This window comes from Pipra filicauda, unplaced genomic scaffold (genome assembly GCF_003945595.2).
Source record: "Pipra filicauda isolate LSUMZ 115617 unplaced genomic scaffold, ASM394559v2 scaffold443_size986076_pilon, whole genome shotgun sequence".
NCBI lineage: Eukaryota > Metazoa > Chordata > Aves > Passeriformes > Pipridae > Pipra > Pipra filicauda.
In genome coordinates this window covers 959,496-977,406 of record NW_024104580.1, presented here as the reverse complement: position 1 = coordinate 977,406, position 17,911 = coordinate 959,496, and the positions used below count along the sequence as shown (strand labels likewise).

General features: G+C 36.1%; 1 protein-coding gene and 1 non-coding gene across 7 annotated transcripts in view; both read left to right on the top strand.

Moving 5' to 3' along the window:
- The first annotated feature begins 1,385 nt into the window (after nucleotides 1-1,385).
- On the top strand, nucleotides 1,386-1,457 carry TRNAE-UUC. The gene has a single exon. It is a non-coding gene; the product is annotated as a tRNA-Glu (tRNA).
- Nucleotides 1,458-6,904: 5,447 nt separating this feature from the next.
- Nucleotides 6,905-17,911, top strand: part of NBEA (neurobeachin) — a 389,390-nt gene continuing 378,383 nt past the window's right edge. For all 6 annotated transcript variants that reach the window (XM_039385864.1, XM_039385860.1, XM_039385863.1 and 3 more), the window contains exons 1-3: nucleotides 6,905-7,131; nucleotides 13,525-13,625; nucleotides 13,877-13,972. In XM_039385864.1, coding sequence (XP_039241798.1) covers nucleotides 6,927-7,131; nucleotides 13,525-13,625; nucleotides 13,877-13,972 — 402 coding nt within the window. In that variant the 5' untranslated portion in view covers nucleotides 6,905-6,926. The remainder of the gene's footprint in view (nucleotides 7,132-13,524; nucleotides 13,626-13,876; nucleotides 13,973-17,911) is intronic.

Sequence of the window (17,911 nt, the reverse complement as noted above, 5' to 3'; positions counted from 1 at the left end):
ATATAGAAAATACAGGTTTGCTAATGTAGATGGGGGAAAACAGGGTTACGATAAAGAGCTTTAGTTTTGTGGTAGATAAGTGCAGTCACATTTCACTTTATGATCAATGAATGTGAAACTGAAAAGCATCTTTGCCTACTCAGAACTGTGTAGGGATTAAATACAAGAAAAGAAATAGCAGATGGATATAGATAATGCCTTCTTCTCCTTGTACGCATCATTGAAATGGAGGACATTTGAAGAAGCAAAAAAAGATGAGAAAAATGTTGTCTTAATGATTAAAAGTAAGTTTTGATAGTACTGGTTAGTTGTTCTTAAGACTGCAAATCAGAGAAGTAGAAAGAAATATGTGAAAAATATTAAACAGAAACATCCAGTTTAGAGACCATGAAACTTATTCCAAAGTATGAGTGCAGAGCATGGAAAGATAGACTATTAAAATTTTTTGATACTTCATCTAGTTAACTTGAAAGTAATTGCAAACAAAAGTGTTTTATTTGCTCCCCCTGCAGTTCAGATTTTCACATTTTATTGTTGTTACTCTATTTGTTTTACTTTGTCATTCTTTCTTTAGCAGAATGCACTAGTGTATTTCATTTAACAAAAAAAATAGCAAATGCTTCTAAAATTTCTTTTTGTATCTCATGCACGTCCTAAGATCCTTATGCTTGACAGTTGCTTGGGGTTTTTAATCATGGATGAAATTGTGTTGAAAAACCTTCATATCTTCAGGATTTTTATTTTTTTTTAAATCATCCTAGAATAAGTTTGTACCTCTGCTTTATTTGAATTTTTCACCATTCAGTGGTATGCTGATGTTCCATTTGTGTCTTCTAAGATTGACTGCCCTGTTTCTTTTCTATGTTTCTTTTGCTGTGTTCAGTTGATGAATTTTCAAATTGAGATGGCATCTCTTATTTGATAAAAGGAGCCTGAAGGGCAACCTAATTGCTCTCTACAGCTTCCTGAGGAGGGGAAGTAGAGAGGAAGGCTTTGAGCTCTTCTCGCTAGTATCCAGTGCCAGTAGGCATGGAAATGGTTCAAAGCTGAGTCAGAGGAGGTTTAAACTGGATATTAGGAAGCATTTCTTTACCAAGAAGTTGGTCAAACACTGGAGCAGGCTTCCTGAAGAGGTGTTTGTTGCCCCAAACCTGTAAGTGTTTAAGAGGCATTTTGATAATGGTGTTATCCACCTGCTTTAACTTTCAGACAGCCTTGGAGTGGTCAGGCAGTTGGACTAGGTGATTGTTCTTGATCCCTTCCAGCTGAAATATTCTATTTTCTGTTAACTTCAATCCATTCTTCAGAACCTTATTTGAAAAATCTGATACTAAATAATTCCAGTTTTCACAAGTTAACAATTTAATTCTAGATGTTCAAGGGGCCCCCTAGTGGTCTAGTGGTTAGGATGCGGCGCTTTCACCGCCGCGGCCCGGGTTCGATTCCCGGTCAGAGGAGTTCCCCGGGCAGATGGAGCTCGTCAGCCCTGTAAGGCCATCCATCTAAGAGAAGGTCACTCTAAACAAACCTACGTCCTGAGGACCTCGCTGCCACCGTCTGAGCTTCGCTCGGCCCCGGCAGATGAACCTCAGGATTAAAGGGTGGGTTCAGTTCAGTGCACACTGTGTCTCACCTAAAAAATCCACTGCGCAGGCTCGAAGGGTAATGACCTTCCCAAATCTTCGTTCGCAAAGACTGGCCATTCACAGATGTTCAGCAGCAAATGTTTTATTCCATTTCAAGAACTGGTATGAGTATACTATCTGAGATATGTAGACAACTTCTCTGTTTTGGGGGAAGATCTCTGTTCTAGATGAAAAGGGCATAAAAGATCAGCCTAAGTTCTACATAGATGTGGCAGCTTAGGAAGAAACACTTTTATTGCACAACATAATGAATGGCAGAAACTGAAGAGTAGCCACTGTATTCAGAAAAATGGAGATTCTGAGTAGAGCAGCTGCATTTGAGAATGGTGATGTAGGTTAAGGTAGGTTCTTGGAGCAACTTGCAAGTGTCAACCTGTCATTGTAAACATCCTCAGGATAAGCAATATAGTCTAATTTGCTTATTACTACCAGTTCAGTACGACTTCGGGAGGAGTTGTTTGTTGACCACAGTCATCTGACTTGGAACCTTGATCTGAACATTAGTTTGCTGATTCATTTCTTACAGCCATGCTGTGAAAGATGCAGAATAGTTAAAAAATGATACATCAGCTTCATAAAGTACAAGCAATATTTCAGGATACTTAATTACAGTGAAAGCAATCTTTACTGAATATTAAATAGTCCCTTGAAGAATGCAAAGACTGAATGTTTGACATAAGAAAAAAGATTGTATTTGAGATCTATGATATGGAAAGAACACTGATTTATGGTACGGTATGCTGGCTCCTGTAAGGATTTCTATTTATGTGTTCATATTGTACTCCAGCTGAAATTTGTCTTATTACAGAAGTCTTCTATAAACTTTATTAAAAATAAGTTATTTCATGGCAGTAGGATTTAACTTTTTGGTATGTGGTGTTGCATCCACAGTTGTACCCAACTTATAAAGTTGTAAATTCAGTATGAATTTTTAATTGCTTGCTGACAGTTTTTAATATGGCATAATTATTTGAAGTAGTACCTACAGAGACTTCAAGATCTCTTTTCTGGCTGATAATATCAGATTTGTGAGCCTGTCATTCTGTACATACACAGGAGTAAAACTATAATAATATGGTATTACTTTGCATTTACTAATTTTGAATTTTAATCATGGTTGCCTGGCCAGTCGATATCAGAAAAATCTTCACAACTCTCTGTAGTTGGTGGATTTTAATTGAATTTAATGATTTCTGACTCTTCAGTAAACTTCTTGCTTCCATTAGTATCAGCACATGTTACCAGCTCATTATCACTGTGGGTCTTCACTGATCACCTGCCCATGTTGTGAAGACTGTCTACCTACCATCTTCCTTGGGAAATGCAGGTGCAGAAATGTCATTAGAGGATACATTTTTGTAGCGAATCTTTTACTTCTTTTGTTGGCTGAATTGCATTTGATTGTTCGCTTTTTAAAGCAGAGTTTGTTGCTTTGTATTACTTCTTGAACACCATTTAACCATGTTAATTTATTTCTTATACTCACTTCATTTTTGGTTAGATTTTCTTAGTCATCTGAAACTACTTTTATCATGACTGTTAATATTTTTATTTCATGATGGTTTTTAGGTTGACTACTTTAAAGAAGTTACTCTCCCCCACCTTCCTAAATTAATTAGTTCATTAATTTGTTCCCTTTATTAAGGAATTTGATTTTAATGATAATTATGATCATTGTTAGTGGCTTGAAATATGCTTAAACTGCAGTTATGGGCAAACAGGTACATTTTAAAATGTACAAAGTTTTCTTTGGTGAAATAAGCAGTCACTCTGATGGACTGTAAATCTCTTTCTGGCAAATGGACAAATATCCTACTGGATAGTTTGTAGCCCAGTAGAAGATTCTCCATAAAACCAATTTTATTAGCATTCAGTGTATTTTGATACAGATTTGCTGCGATGTTTTATAAAGAGAGACAGCTTGTTTTTAACAGTACTGAAATATCCCGTCACTTCATAGCAATATAGAAACTGTTTCAGTCTTTTAAATGTTACATATTAGTATCCTGATTTATATTAGCAAGCAAATGCAGTTTGAATTATTTTAGAGTCTGTAATGAATTATTTACATAGTTTTACTCATTCTATGTTAGCTTATTACTTGAGCAAGAATTTTACCATGAATAGTGTTTGAGGAAAGGAGATCAGTTGTATTGCCCCTCAATTCCAACTGAAGCATTACTGGATTTTTCCTTGTTTTTAAGTCCATGTTATCAAAATGAAATGGTGGGATTCATCTCACCTAAATTTGGTATCTGAAAGTTGTGTATCTAAATATTAACATAGAATTGTTGAGGCTGGAACAGAAGTCTGGAGATTCTCTTATCCAACCCTCCTGCAAAAGCAGGGCCAACTAGAGCCAGTTGTCCAGGTCTGTGACCAGATGGCTTTTGAATGTACCCGGTCTTGAAGACTCTGCAAATACAATTTTTCATCCTAGATTTCCTCCATGGAAAGAAATGGGAAAAAGTAGATACTTCCAGAAGGTGTTTAATTTCATTTTAGAGTAAGCATCTAAGTGAGTTCAATTGAATGTCTTCTACAGGTGCTTGTTTTACCACTGTGTGTTTTTAACATAATATCAGAGAGGTTTATCCAGGTGAAGAGATATCTGAAAATGCAACAACCCGGATTGCTGGTGAAGTGTGCACCAGTTGCTGTGTTTTCAGAAATAGAAACTCTGTCTTTTCTTGAAAAGAGAGTAAAAGCTCTGTAAATTAATTTCATGATTCTAAAGAATGACCATAGAAATTCTGTGCTTCTAATATTGAAATTTTTTTTGGCTTCCCTTGGTACACATTGTGTGTTTACCAAATATGTAAATATGTGATATGCAGTCACAAGTTTTAAATTAAATTACTATTATTGTTTACCTTGGCTGAACGCCAGGTATTCACTGGGTCTGCGCCCAACCTCCCTCTGGAGGGAAAGGGGAGGAGGAAAGAGGGAGAAGAATGGAAAAACTATGAAAACCGAAACTACCAAGAAAGAAGGCTTTATATGTACATAGAGAGAAAAAAAATTATAAAACTATACACACGGAGAAGAACTAACAACAAAGATTACTTCCTCACAACGAACGCTCTTCTCCCCCGAAGAAGCAGCCTGTCCACCGCCACGCAACTATCCAGAAGAGAAGAAAACCCTTACTTCCTTCCCATCTTTTATATCTGAGCTGACATAACATAGTATGGAATATCTTGTTGGTAAAATATACATCAGGTGATCTGTCCTATTTCCGTTTCCCTCTCAGTGAGGGTAACAAACCCATTACAAGTACTAATTATAATTAGGTTAATAGTTTTATTTGAATGCAATTAAATATCTCAGGAGAACTAAGAAGGTAGTCAATTTATATATGTAGCATATTAGAAGTTGTTATGTTGGAAAATTATAAATTGTCTATTAGCAATTAATTGATAGAGAAAAAGTAATTGGAAAGTGAATGAAAAGTATGAATTAGATTGGGACCCAAAGCTAGTACTTGCTTAATTGTATTAATTTTATCTGAAGATTGGGTCTGAAGAAAGTCTTTGAATATTTGGATAGGTTTAGCCATCAAAAGAAAGTTTGCGTAGTATTTCAACTTGTTTCTTTTTTGGAGTTTAATTTGAAGGCAATATCAACTGCTTTTAAGTAGGCTATAGAACTGCCTTCTGTTAGAGGTGACTGTTGAAATTATGCACTTGTAAGAGATTAATTCTTTGAATATCTTTAATATCTTTAATTAAAACATTGCAATTTTAATTGTATTATTTCATGAAACAAACAGAAAAGAATGTCTTAGAATAATTTTAGAATTAATTTCTTTTTCAATTTTTTATAATATGTTTGCAGTTACTGAAATGACTTACTGACAGGCTGAGAGAGTTGAGTTTGTTCAACCTGGAGAAGAGAAGGCTTCAGGGAGACCTTATATCGCCTTCTAAAACCTAAAGGGGGCCTGCAAGAGAGCTGGAGAGGGACTTTTTACAAGGGCGTGTAGTGATAGGATGAGGGGGGAAGGTCTTAAACTGAAAGAAGGATGGGTTTAGATTAGATATTAGGGAGAAATTCATTACTATAAGGGCTGATGAACTGGAACAGGTTGCCCAGAGAGGTTGTGGAGGTATTCAAGAGATGACTGGATGGGACCATGAATAACTTGGTCTAATAGAAGATTCCCTGCCCAAGGCAGCAGGTTTGGAACTACATGATCTTCTAAGGTCCCTTCCAACCCAAACCATTCTGTGATTCTATGAAATGTAACATTTGTGCTTTCAAAATTCTTCAAGTTACTAGGATAAAGTAGGATGCATGAGAGTCAGGCTTTGTTTCCTTAAAAATTAAAAGAGCTTTTTGCCATTAAAAGGAAAATTTTTTTTTTAAACTAATCTTCATACTCAGTTCAGTAGGGTCTTTTGAGTTCACCTTTTTTAAGTTACATAGGTGACTGATCAAAATTATTGAATTCCATTCCTGAAGATATATCTGACTATATCTTCTTTTGCTGTTTTTTTTCCCTCACTCCTAATACAGACCTGGTAGTTGTGCTATTTAATTAGAGCTCAGGACTCTGGATAGTGTTTTGCAAGTATCTGGATGGACAGGAGTCAGACTGAGTGCTTGTGCCCTTCCTAGTGCAGTCTCTCCTTTTCACCAGGAGTAGGTTTCTTTGACCACACAATGAGCTGGTCTGTGATATAATTATGCAAATTTACTGTGTCCGCGTCGGTCCAGAGCAGATCACTGATTCTTTTCCTGGGCATGACTACACGACTGTTTGGGTGGGACAATGGAAAGGGCAGTAAGGTCTTGCAAATACGTAACTAAGGACAAAAGTTGGCTTATATCCAGAGAAAAAGCTAAGTTATTTTGTAGTGTCCTCTGAGAATGGTAGAAAAGCCTCAGTTGCTTTTGAGCTTTTCAGGTTCTGCGCTACATCTGTCTGAGCCAGGCTACCATTTCGATTACTTCGTAGAAAGGAATATTTCAAATACATTTTGATTTGATTTGATTAAAATGTTGCATTCAGTACTGTGACCAAATTGAAGGTAGTATTTTATGATATATTTTATGTGTTTATTTTTTACAGGCTTTGTTTTGTATAGCATGATGGTTAATTTGCTCTTAGAGAGCATAACTGTGAGTTTCTCTTATCAAAATTGCCTCTCTCATCATGTAAAATATATTCAGTATTGGTCACAATGAAGGTATGAAAGACACTAAACTATGTATTTCACAATGTAATGCTGTTCTTGTTTTCTTTTTTAGCTGGTTGGTGGCGAATTTGATCTAGAGATGAACTTTATAATCCAGGATGCAGAGAGCATTACATGCATGTCAGAGCTTTTGGAGCACTGTGATGTAACCTGCCAAGCAGAAATCTGGAGTATGTTCACAGCAATTCTACGTAAAAGTGTGCGTAATTTACAGACTAGCACAGAAGTTGGCTTAATTGAACAGGTACTGCTGAAGATGAGTACTGTGGACGACATGATTGCAGGTAAAAAATTGCCAACTGATAAAATGTTATTCCATTCTGGAACTACCAGTGTTTTGTGATTATGAAAGGGTGTGGGATGTCTTGGTTTTTACTTGAAGTGATATTTTGGTTAGTACTGCTATTGAGTCAGAATTACTATTTTATCAATTTCAGGAAAACGACAAAAATATATTCTTAGTCTAAAATATATGTAGATACATTGTTAAAAATAACTGCCTGTTAATTTGTCTGACAAGATAATGTTATCTTGGTGATAAAAAAGCAATTTTTAATATAATTAAAAACTGAACAGTTATACTTTCTAACTACAAGGTAATATTTTGGCTTTTTAGAGCATTGATTATTTTTAATTATTTGGATATTAGAATTATTATGGTCCATTTTAAACATAACCTCATCTTACAGCATATCAGAAATTATTCATAGGTTTTAAAGCTGGACATATAAATTATGTTAAACAATCATTTCCTAATGTATAGCTGTGATTCCTCTCATATCTCTTAATTTTTTATACATGTGGCTTTTAAAATCCTATAACTTTTTGTGGTGTTAAAAATGCTTTGTTTGCTTACCGAAAATAAGTGATGAGGTTATTGCACAGCTAAGGTTTTCAGAGTATGTTTGAAGGAGTTTATGCTATTCCATACTACATCCTCTCAGTAACAGGGTACAGATTGTAATCCTGGATTACTTGGTTAGAGGAGCAGGGTTGGTTGCCACATTTAAATATGGCAGCTGAAGAGATACATATGATTATATTTATTTTCCTGGGGGTGGAACTTAGGCAGTTTCTTTCAACTCAATTTGAAAGTAGTTCGTAATTTTTATATAGTTTGTGACTGATAGGATAGTTAAATTGTGAGGCACTTTAGAAAGATTGAAGAGGTTTACCTTTATTAATTCTAAGGTTTTAGTTGATGATTTGATTCCTGACATATAAACAGGTTTTGTGGAACAGTAAACTAGCAAGGATTTCTCATGAGAAGGAAGAGGAGGATAACAGCAGCATGAAAATTGGATTACTGAGGAATGATTTTGTCCTTGGCTTTTCTTTTTTTTTTGGTATAAGGGTATCTGTAGTATTAAGTATTAGGAAAAGCTACATTCTATTTTTCAAAGCAAGTTATAATCAACATCTTGTTGATTAGCAATGTATATGTAAATGCTAAAATTAGAAGTGTTATGCTAAATACTGTACTGTGAGATTCAGACTGAAGTATAACAGACCAATAGATTCACAAATTATGTGTTTCACCAAGTATGTTTTGTTTTGCAGTACTTGTAAATATGTTAGAAGAGTATAAGGCTGAAGATACTCTTTCATTCTGTGTTAACTATAACATATGATGAGAACACACATTTCTATTTTGAAGTTTTTCATGTTTAACTCATGGAAATAATGTTCTTATATGAGTAATCACACTGATAAAATTTGTCCAATTTGAGATCCCCTAAGTAGTACTTCTGTACATGGCATGTAGGACTGCAATGATGTCTCCATTAGAGAGAATTTAAAAAAAATTGCTTAGCCAATTATAAGTCAGAAATCAAGAGCACAGGATCTGGCTTTCAGGAGCATTTGGTAGTTGAAAAATCATTCTGAAGGTACAGATATTAATATAAGCCAGGGGTAGTACATTAAAAAAAACTCTAATGGATCCTCTACCTCATAAATCTTTTTTCTGAGAGTAGTCACACAGTAGTTCAGAAAGAGATCTTCTGCAGAAAAAACATCAGTAAGCTTGCTCTTCAGTATGCTTACATGGACAAAGGGAGCCCATATGTAATTTGAAATCAAAACTGAAAATTGGAATTCTGATGAAATTTTAGATCTGCAATGTGTTTCAAATTATTTGAATAGTTTTCTATATATCATGAGTAGGGATTGAACAGAATCACACTTTGTAGGGTCTCTCTCTGATAACTGTAAATAGATGAGAATGTGAGTTTTTTGAGAATTTTTTTTGATAAGACATGGAAGCAACAAAATTAATCATTTGCTTTTCTCTCTTGATTTCTGTAAGCTCCTCACCACCCTTTTATAAATGGTAACAAGTTGGTAATAAGTCAGAAATAACAAGTATGGTCCTGTAATAACTATTTCAATGTCAGATTTTTTATGACAAAATCAGCGACAACTAACGCAGTATCTGTGCTCCCTAACCTGCTATGCAGATGTTGAGGTCATATTTGACACAAGATGACTGTAGAACTGCTTTACTCCAGGTATTTCTATGAACTTTCCACTCCAAGGGAACGAAGTAAAACATTTTGTGCCAAAATGTTTTTTAACATTGAGGGAAGATGTTTTGAATCAGAGTTGTGTTAGTTTTTACTTCTAGGAAGTTAGTACCACTTTCTTCACAAAACAGTCGGTATTACTCTGTCAGCCCAATGTTTTGAAATTGGCTTTTATCATCTGTAAACGATACATGTTTTCTGGGATTTTTTTTTTTTTTTGGTTTTTCTGGGAGTTGCTTGTTTGTTTTTAGGTCATCTCGCTTGTACCTTTGTGAAACACTGTGATTAGACCTAGATAGGGTTTAAATAGACAAGACAGGCACAATCTCTGTTTTATGTTCTGACAGCATGTTTTCAAGACCAGTCTAAGTCTGAAGCCAATCTTCTCTGGTTTTATGAAAGTAAGACAGCAACAAATGAACACGTACCCAATCTTTTGCACTGAAAAGAACTTGTCTGTCTGTTTAGATGAAGACTGTCAGATTCATGAGGTTCTCAGCACTTTAAATATCTCACTTCACATGATTTTACAGATTCTGTGGTCAAAAATAAAGCCTAATCATCTTGAAAGTCTCTATTGCAATCCAGATGGGCTCATTGCCATTTGTATTTCAAGTTGCTTTCCAGAAGCAGCACCTGTCAGAAGTCATCTTTATACTGTGATAATCTATTGTACTAATAAAGGGAATGGTCAGCCCTTTTAACAGTGGTTAAGGAAATGAGAATACTAAAATATTTTCATAGATAATTGGTGCTGTGTTTTGCTTTTTTTTTTTTTTTTTTTAAAAAGCATCACAGGATGTTCCCTGAGGGTTTCACTTTTTACAATTCTCTGTTTCCAGGTGATGAGTAGTGAAGCAGATCATCTGCTCTGAGGGACTCTTTAGGATACTGTGTCTGTAGTACCTTCACAGAAGTCCGAATGATGTATGAGAAAATAGCCTGAACTACTACAGAGTAGATATGTCTCCCTCAAGTGTCATTTTATTTCCCACAGTTCTGTTGTGATGCTGTAGGTAATTGCTATAAAATTGCTAGTTACTAAATTCTTCAGCACTGAAACAGTTCCTAGTTTTCAAGCAACAATGTTGGCTTTTGACTGCTCTGTCATTGTTGGACTGTTAACAAGCTCTTTCAACTCATTCCATAAGAAAAATGGCAAAATGATCACATTTCCAACCTGTAGAAATTAGTTTACTGCACCAACAAGAGGTAAATTCACAATTTCATGGTCGTCTGTTGTTATAAGCTTAAGGAGGAATGAGGGCAGTTTCCTGAAGTTGGGTTTCCAATACTGTTTAGTATGTCTTCTAAAGTTAATGCCAGACTATTTGTTTTGACATATACACGTTGTTACTTGAAAGACAGGCAGGCTCTTTTATTATTGTATTTTCATATTAAATGACTGCATTAAGCATTCCTTCAAGGTTGCTGGTTAATTTGTAGATCATATGAAAATTGCTTAGTATAAAACTATTCAGAAGGTGCCATTAACAGAAATTAGAAATGCATTAAAAATGAGAAAAAGTGCCTGTTTTTTCCTTCTGGACTTAATATTATTTTACACAATCATGTTTTTGAAATGAGATCATAGATTCCAGTCATATATGTAATGTTATTTAATATAAAAAAAAAAGTAGATATTAAAAAAATCCAATTCCAGTACGTTTTCTGACCTTTGTCCATTTATAGATGAGTGGATTATTAGGATTTATAAACCAGATGTGGACTGACTCTTTTATGAGATTTCTAATAAGTATGAATAAAATTATGTAATGAATTGCAGTTATTTTTAAATCTTGTTATATTGAAACAAGAAACAAACCTTCTTTAGAGGAGTTTATAGCAATATCTTTAAGTAACCTTAAGTGCTTCGACTTCCACAGATGTTGTTAGCTTTATCTCTACTTGTTACCTACTGGGCTTCAATCTTCCAGGTCATTGTTTTACCCACAGTTACATTGCTAGGGAGCTTATGTTTCCTTTTGTCCATCAATGTTTAATTCATTACTTATAAATATGTATTTCTAATGCCTGTAGGTTATCAACATCTTCAGTAGAAATAAGAATTTTTCTGTGCCATAAGGTACTACAGGACTATAACAATGAAACAAAGCAGCACGTACTCAGTGATTTTTAGAATCTGCCAATCATTTCTGTGTTTGACTGTATTAATTTACACTTTTGTCATCTATTACAAGATTTTTTTAAATGCTATTCTGACTTTCACAAGACAACTTTGCTTCTATACAGTATTTTTTCTCTGTAAAGGAAGCATAATTTGAAGTAGCATGATCTGGAAAGCAAGCTAAGACTACAAAGTGAGAATTGAGAAGTTCCCAGCCAAAGATTAGTATTCACTTGTGCTTATTTCCCTTTCTGAGTTTTCAGTGTGTTACTGTTCTCAGTTTCTGATCATGTACAAGATGTGCAAATCACTGCCAGCTTCACACTGGCGGCTGGAGACTGTACAGTGAAGGGGGCAGATGTGTGTAGGTACTAGAAGAGGATCTGCGTCATAGAATTCACCACAATGAAAAACAAGACATTTAGTTTTCTTAGCTGTATTTTGTTTTCCCTGATTCTGTCACAAATATAATGGGGCAGTAATTTAAAGGGAACATTAAATAAAGAGAAAGGGGGAAAAAAATTCTGTACTTGAACATTAGGATGTTCAGATCTTACAGTGAAGATGTCTGCTAAGTTGCAGTGCTTTTCTTTTGCCTTTCCTGTTATGCAATTTCACCCACTGAACAGCTTGTTATGTCTCCTGTAAATGTTCTTCACACATGCCTTTTGCTTGCTCAGGTCCAGAGGCTAGTCTCCTAGTGGAAAAAATTCAATAGGTATTGATAGTTTTGCTAAAAAACACATATGTATGGATTTGCAGAGAGAAAATTTCTTTTAAAACAAAATATGAATGTGAAGTGTCATTTAAAAAATGTATACTTCTGAAGACTCCTTTTTGTCAGACTCTGTAAGGGTCATCCTTTCACTAATGAAAAAGGAGAACGTGCAGCCATACAAATACAATAAAAATTTATATGTAGAAGCCCATGTTTTCTACAAGTTTGTGGGGAAGGATTTTGTGATTGTTGAACAGATTGGAAAAGTTTGTTAATGCTGATTCTGTTGTGTCATAGTTCTTTTGTTTTGGAAACTCTGTACTTCACTGCTTGATCTTTGAATTAAATTTCTTATACCACCTCTATGAAGATGAGCAAATTACTTTTCCTCCTGCTAGAGGAAATAGTAATTCTTAGTAGTGCATTTTATTCCAGAAAAAAGTGTGAGGTCCAACATCCCACAAGCTAACAAATTCTTAAAATGAAATTCTGTTTTTTAAAATAAAAATTCAATCACTAGCAGTAGGTTTAAACCTGATACTCTCTGAAAGGCAGATTATTTAATGTTCTTACTCTAAAAGTCTATGGGGTTTGGGACGTTGTAATGAGAGCTGTATTACATAAATTTGTTAGCAATCACTTCTTTTTATTGTGCTCTTTTATTGTTTTCTCGCTATGATTTTCTGAATTTTTTCCTTGTGGGTCTTTTGCTTTGCTTTTGTTTTTGTTTGATTGTTAGATTTTGCTTTGATTGGTTTGGTTTGGTGGAGTTTTTGTTGTTTGGGGGGGGTTTGGATGGGGGGAGGGTTTTTTTTCCCCTGGTCTCTCCTTCCAGTAAAAGTCAGAAGCATTACCACTGTAGCAAAAATGTGGGAACTATACAAATTATCAGTATAATGTGTTACACTTAAGGACAAACATCTTTTAGGTCAAAATTTTTTGACAAATATTAACTTCAGAGGAAGGAAGAACTCTTATCCCGAAAGTATACAGCAGAAAGGAGCAAGCTAGAAGTTTTTAATGTGTCATGAATGTTGTGAAATGGGAACAATTAATTCTCCATAAATTTAATATTTTTTTCAAAGTGTGATGCAAAATTTAAAACTGCGCATGTAGTTTTTTTCTAAAAAATGCCAAAGCAATGAGAACATGAAATCCTTTGTGAAATATTTAAGGCAATAAGTTTGATTTTTAGAATTTGTGAATACACTTACTTTTAAAAGTATTAATTTTTTGTTGGTTTTTTTTTTTTTTTTGTCAAAACAATTAAGTTCAGAGTTCAGAATAACTTTATTTTCCTTTGAAGATCTCCTAGTTGATATGTTGGGGGTTCTTGCCAGCTACAGCATCACTGTCAAAGAGTTGAAGCTTTTGTTCAGCATGCTTCGAGGCGAAAATGGAATCTGGGTAAGCTGTGATCAGATAAAGCAATAAGTGTCATTCCATTAGAGACTAAAGTTAACGTAAATTGTCTCCTGGGACATATAAACTTGAATTAATTGTTTTTCTCATGTTGACTGAGCATATGTTTAAGAAATATTTTTGCTAACTACTTCAGAGTTCATTTGCTGTGTTTGAAAACTGTCCACTTTGCATTGTAGCCTATAGAGTACAAAAATGATTGTATTGACTTTTATGCAATTTTCTTTTTTTCACAGCCAAGACACGCAGTTAAATTATTATCAGTCCTTAATCAGATGCCACAGAGACATGGGCCTGATACCTTTTTCAACTTCCCAGGCTGTAGTGCTGCAGTAAGTTTTCAACCAAAATACTACAATTTCAGGAAGAAATAAATAGTCCCTTATTTGCATTTCAGAAATGCGTGAAAAGGAAGTAAGAGGATAAATGCATGCTTGAGTAGTGTATACGTTTTCTTCCATAGATTTGCAAGGTAGTTATGTTGTTGAGAAGTTGCACTTGTGAGGATGGAATGTCAAGCAGCAGATTTTTGTTTGGGGAAGTTACTGTAAAAGTGAAACATGAAAATTCCAAAGAACAGTGTTATTTTATTAGAATAATGTGATTGATATTATATAAAGGAAAGGGCTGAGGAAAATCTTCTGCATGTCATCACAGTTTACAGTGACTGCTTAGTCATACATTTTATTATAAATTTTTCTGTTTATCTGAATTCCAACAGCTGTTTACTTTGCATCAAGGCAGTGATTTAAATGCAGTCTTCTTTTTGCTTTTCTTCGTGAGATAACTTACAACGGCAAAATTGTATTCCTTTCCAAACCTTCCCAAATGGATATTCTCTCTTTCACTGCATGTACTTTCAGAAAAAAAGCTACAAATAAATTAAAATATTGTATACAGATTTATAGATTATTGAGAGTAAATACAAATTGGTAAAGCAGAGTAATCCATATTTGAGGTTCAGTTCTATTCTGGTATGGATCAGGATATACTTATGGTAGAACATAGAATCTTTTAACAGAAAATAATCCTGAAATTCCTGTTTTCTCATGCCAGTGCTTGAAGTCTGCTCTACTTGCATTTTATCAGTAGCTGTCCTGATTTGAGACCCCTAAAATCCAATTCCCGAGGCCAAGCCCCCCTCCCACATCTCACCCCAGTGTGAGATGGGTTTTCCAGACACAACACAAGACTCAATATGGGGGGAAGGGAATTATATTACAATCAGTGTACAAATAAATATTACAGTACAGTATCATATACATAATCTTTAACTATTTCTCCTATGATAAATCAGTACTTACAATGGATCAATATCTTCTCCCTCCAATAAAAGTCCAGAAGGGAAAAGGAAAGATCCTTTCCACTCTCAGAGCAGCAGCCAATCTCTTCTTCTGTGCAGCAGCTGTAACTGGACTGTTGTAGCTGGGTCTCTTTCTAATACACATAAGGGGGTTCTCCTCTACCCCTCTCGGCTCTTTGACTCCAATCGAAGGTCTCTCTCTCTTCCGTGAGCTGCGTAGCAGGGACAAAACTTGCTTCACCACATCATATCATGGGGTGTAAGACCTCCATGAAGGTCCCTTCCTCAGGGGATTCACCCCTGAGTCAGAACGTCTCGGGCAGCTTTCAGTTGAGAGCCTTTGCCTCAAGAGTTCTATCAGAGCTCCTGTGCTCTGTCTCAGCTGCCAGCTTGGCAGCAGCAGCGGGGGGGAGCAAGGCCACCCCCTCTGCATTCCGTCTGGCCGTCCGGGTCCAGCTCCGGGATGCCTGAGCTTCTTAGCTCCTCTCTCTCTCCGGTGCTGCAGCACTCCAAGACTCCTCTCAAGTAGGAGTCCGTTTCCTTCTCCTGTCTAGGAGGTCTCAGAGGGGTTTGGGGAGTTTGTTTCAGTTCTTACCCCAAACTCTCTCTCTCTGTAGAGCTTAGTTCTCTCTCTGCTGCTGGCTCTCTCTCTGCTGCTGGCTCTCTCTCTCTCTCTCCTTGCAAGAGTTCTCTCGGTGTTGCTGCAGGCCGTCTCTGCTGCTTCTCCTTATCTCTTCTGGCTCTCTGCCACTGTTCTCCAGTCAGTGCTGTTTCTGCCACTGCTCCCTCTGCCCACTCACGGTGGAGAAAACTCCCAGCTTCTCAGTCACAGGCTGCGGTCCAGTTTAATACTTTTTCCGAGTTTCTATGACCCCAGCCAGGGGCTGGGGGGCTGTGGCCCCCCAGAGGGGCTCCTTCCCCTTCTCCTTGTGGCTCTACAACATGACCACTTCTCTCCAACAACAACTACATCCTTCTTTTCCGATCTGCTTGTGATATGTTTATAGTTTGCAGGAGCGCTCATTGGGTCCACATCAAGTGACACCACCCCCTCGGGGGTTACCATTTTTTTAACTCCAGGGGGAAAACTTTTTTCCCCCACCACAGTAGCACTGATAATCTTCTTCAAGCACAAACCACTGCCTCCATTTCTTGTGAATACAGTTGTTGGTTTGGCAGATTGCATCAGGGAAATAAACTGGCTGAAAATCGCTCTTTTACACCTGGGTTATTTTTGCTAATGACTTCTTTGATCTTGTTGGATACTCAGCTGTATAAACAGGTGTGTCAGCAAAATGCATAGTGCAGATTGTGTAAGGAATTAATTAATGAGTTTTGAAAGGGAAAGTTTCATTTCGTACTGCTAAATTAAAGCCACAGTTAACCTCTGCTAAAAGTAGATGCAGCAGCAAGACAGATGTTGCAAAATATGAATGTCTACAATGACACGTACTGCTTTGACATCTCTGGACTTCAGAGGCAAACCCTAATGAAATTTCTCTCTTAAATTTATCAGAGGTTCAAAAAAGGTTTTGCAGGGAAAGAATTTCAGATATTCCTCCCTGTCCAAAGATATGCATGAGTTACAGGAGCGTAAAGCTCTTAATTGAAATGCCCGGTACACATTTCTCTTTCCTTGGATTGGATCCTTCCAGGATTTTGTTTTACATAGCGCTCAAGATTGACTTCAGTCTGTAAATCAAGAAGTATGAGTTTCAAATTTACACTTCTTGAGTAGTGCATGTTGGATTACACTATGAAGTTCTGGAGAGGATACATCCTCTGAAGTGGACCAAGGGCAAATATTTATAAAATGACCCAAAAAACAAAGCACTTCATTAGAAGAGAATGAAGTTCACTAGCACTGAGTTCAAGTTTTCAGGTGTGATGCACTGTGTTGACATCAGACAGAGAAACAGTATAATTTTTAATTGGCATGATAAATATCAGATTGGCCCTCTTTAAAGTTAGGTGCATGCTGCTTGTATAACCAAGACTTCTGTGGCAGTAAAAAGAGCCAAGAGTCTACTGAACCAGTCTAGTGATATGCTTCTGAAACCTGCTTCACTATCCCAGCTGAAGGGCTCTTCCAGAACTGTGTTACATCTCTACCAGTCTGTGTAAGTGGCATGTTAGTCACTCCATTTGGACATCAGTGGTGGTGGTTCCTAGGTGTTGTTCCCATTTGTCATCAAGCAGCTCTTCTTCTGTTTCAGGCAGGAAACTCCCTCTCAGCAGGCATATCCCAAAGGTGTTCCTTTAAATGTTTAGTACCAAGCTTGAAGCAGAACTGGTGTTTTTTCTTTTGTCTCCCTAAGTACTAGCATGATCAGAGCACATTGCTGTATCTAATTATAAAATTTACTGTGATTTTCCTATTTCTCTGCTCTTAAAATTATATCAGCAATTGACTTGCATATAAAAATGATGGAAAAGTCAGTCACAGAATCATAGAATAGTCTCACTCACGCTTGTCCTATTACTACATGCCCTTGCATAAAGTCCCTCTGCAGCTTTCTTTGAGGCCACCTTTAGCTACTGGAAAGCTGCTATGTCTTCCATTTCCTCCCTAATCGTTATTCAGGGCCTTGCCCAGGTATAAGGAGTTCTCTGAAACCTCTTCATCAGTCAGCCCCTAAAAATGAAATATTGAAAAATTTAATTTCTTCCCAAGACATCCCTTACTATGGATGTATTTAACTGGGAATTGGAGTAAAACTTTCAGTCTCTTACCTTAATAGATGTTCATAGGAAAAAAAATCTGATAGTGCTCTTACAATTCAGAGAACAACCTTTTTTATACTGTAGTTTTAACAATGAATCTTTATAGTGTGATCTGTTGATCAATTTGATTTAATATTTAAGTTTATAGATGAGATTAATAATTATTGAAAGCTAAATTTATAGTTTAATTTCTGCAGAAGTATTTTTTCTATTTTTGTTCTGTTAATATCATTTTGTGTCCTCT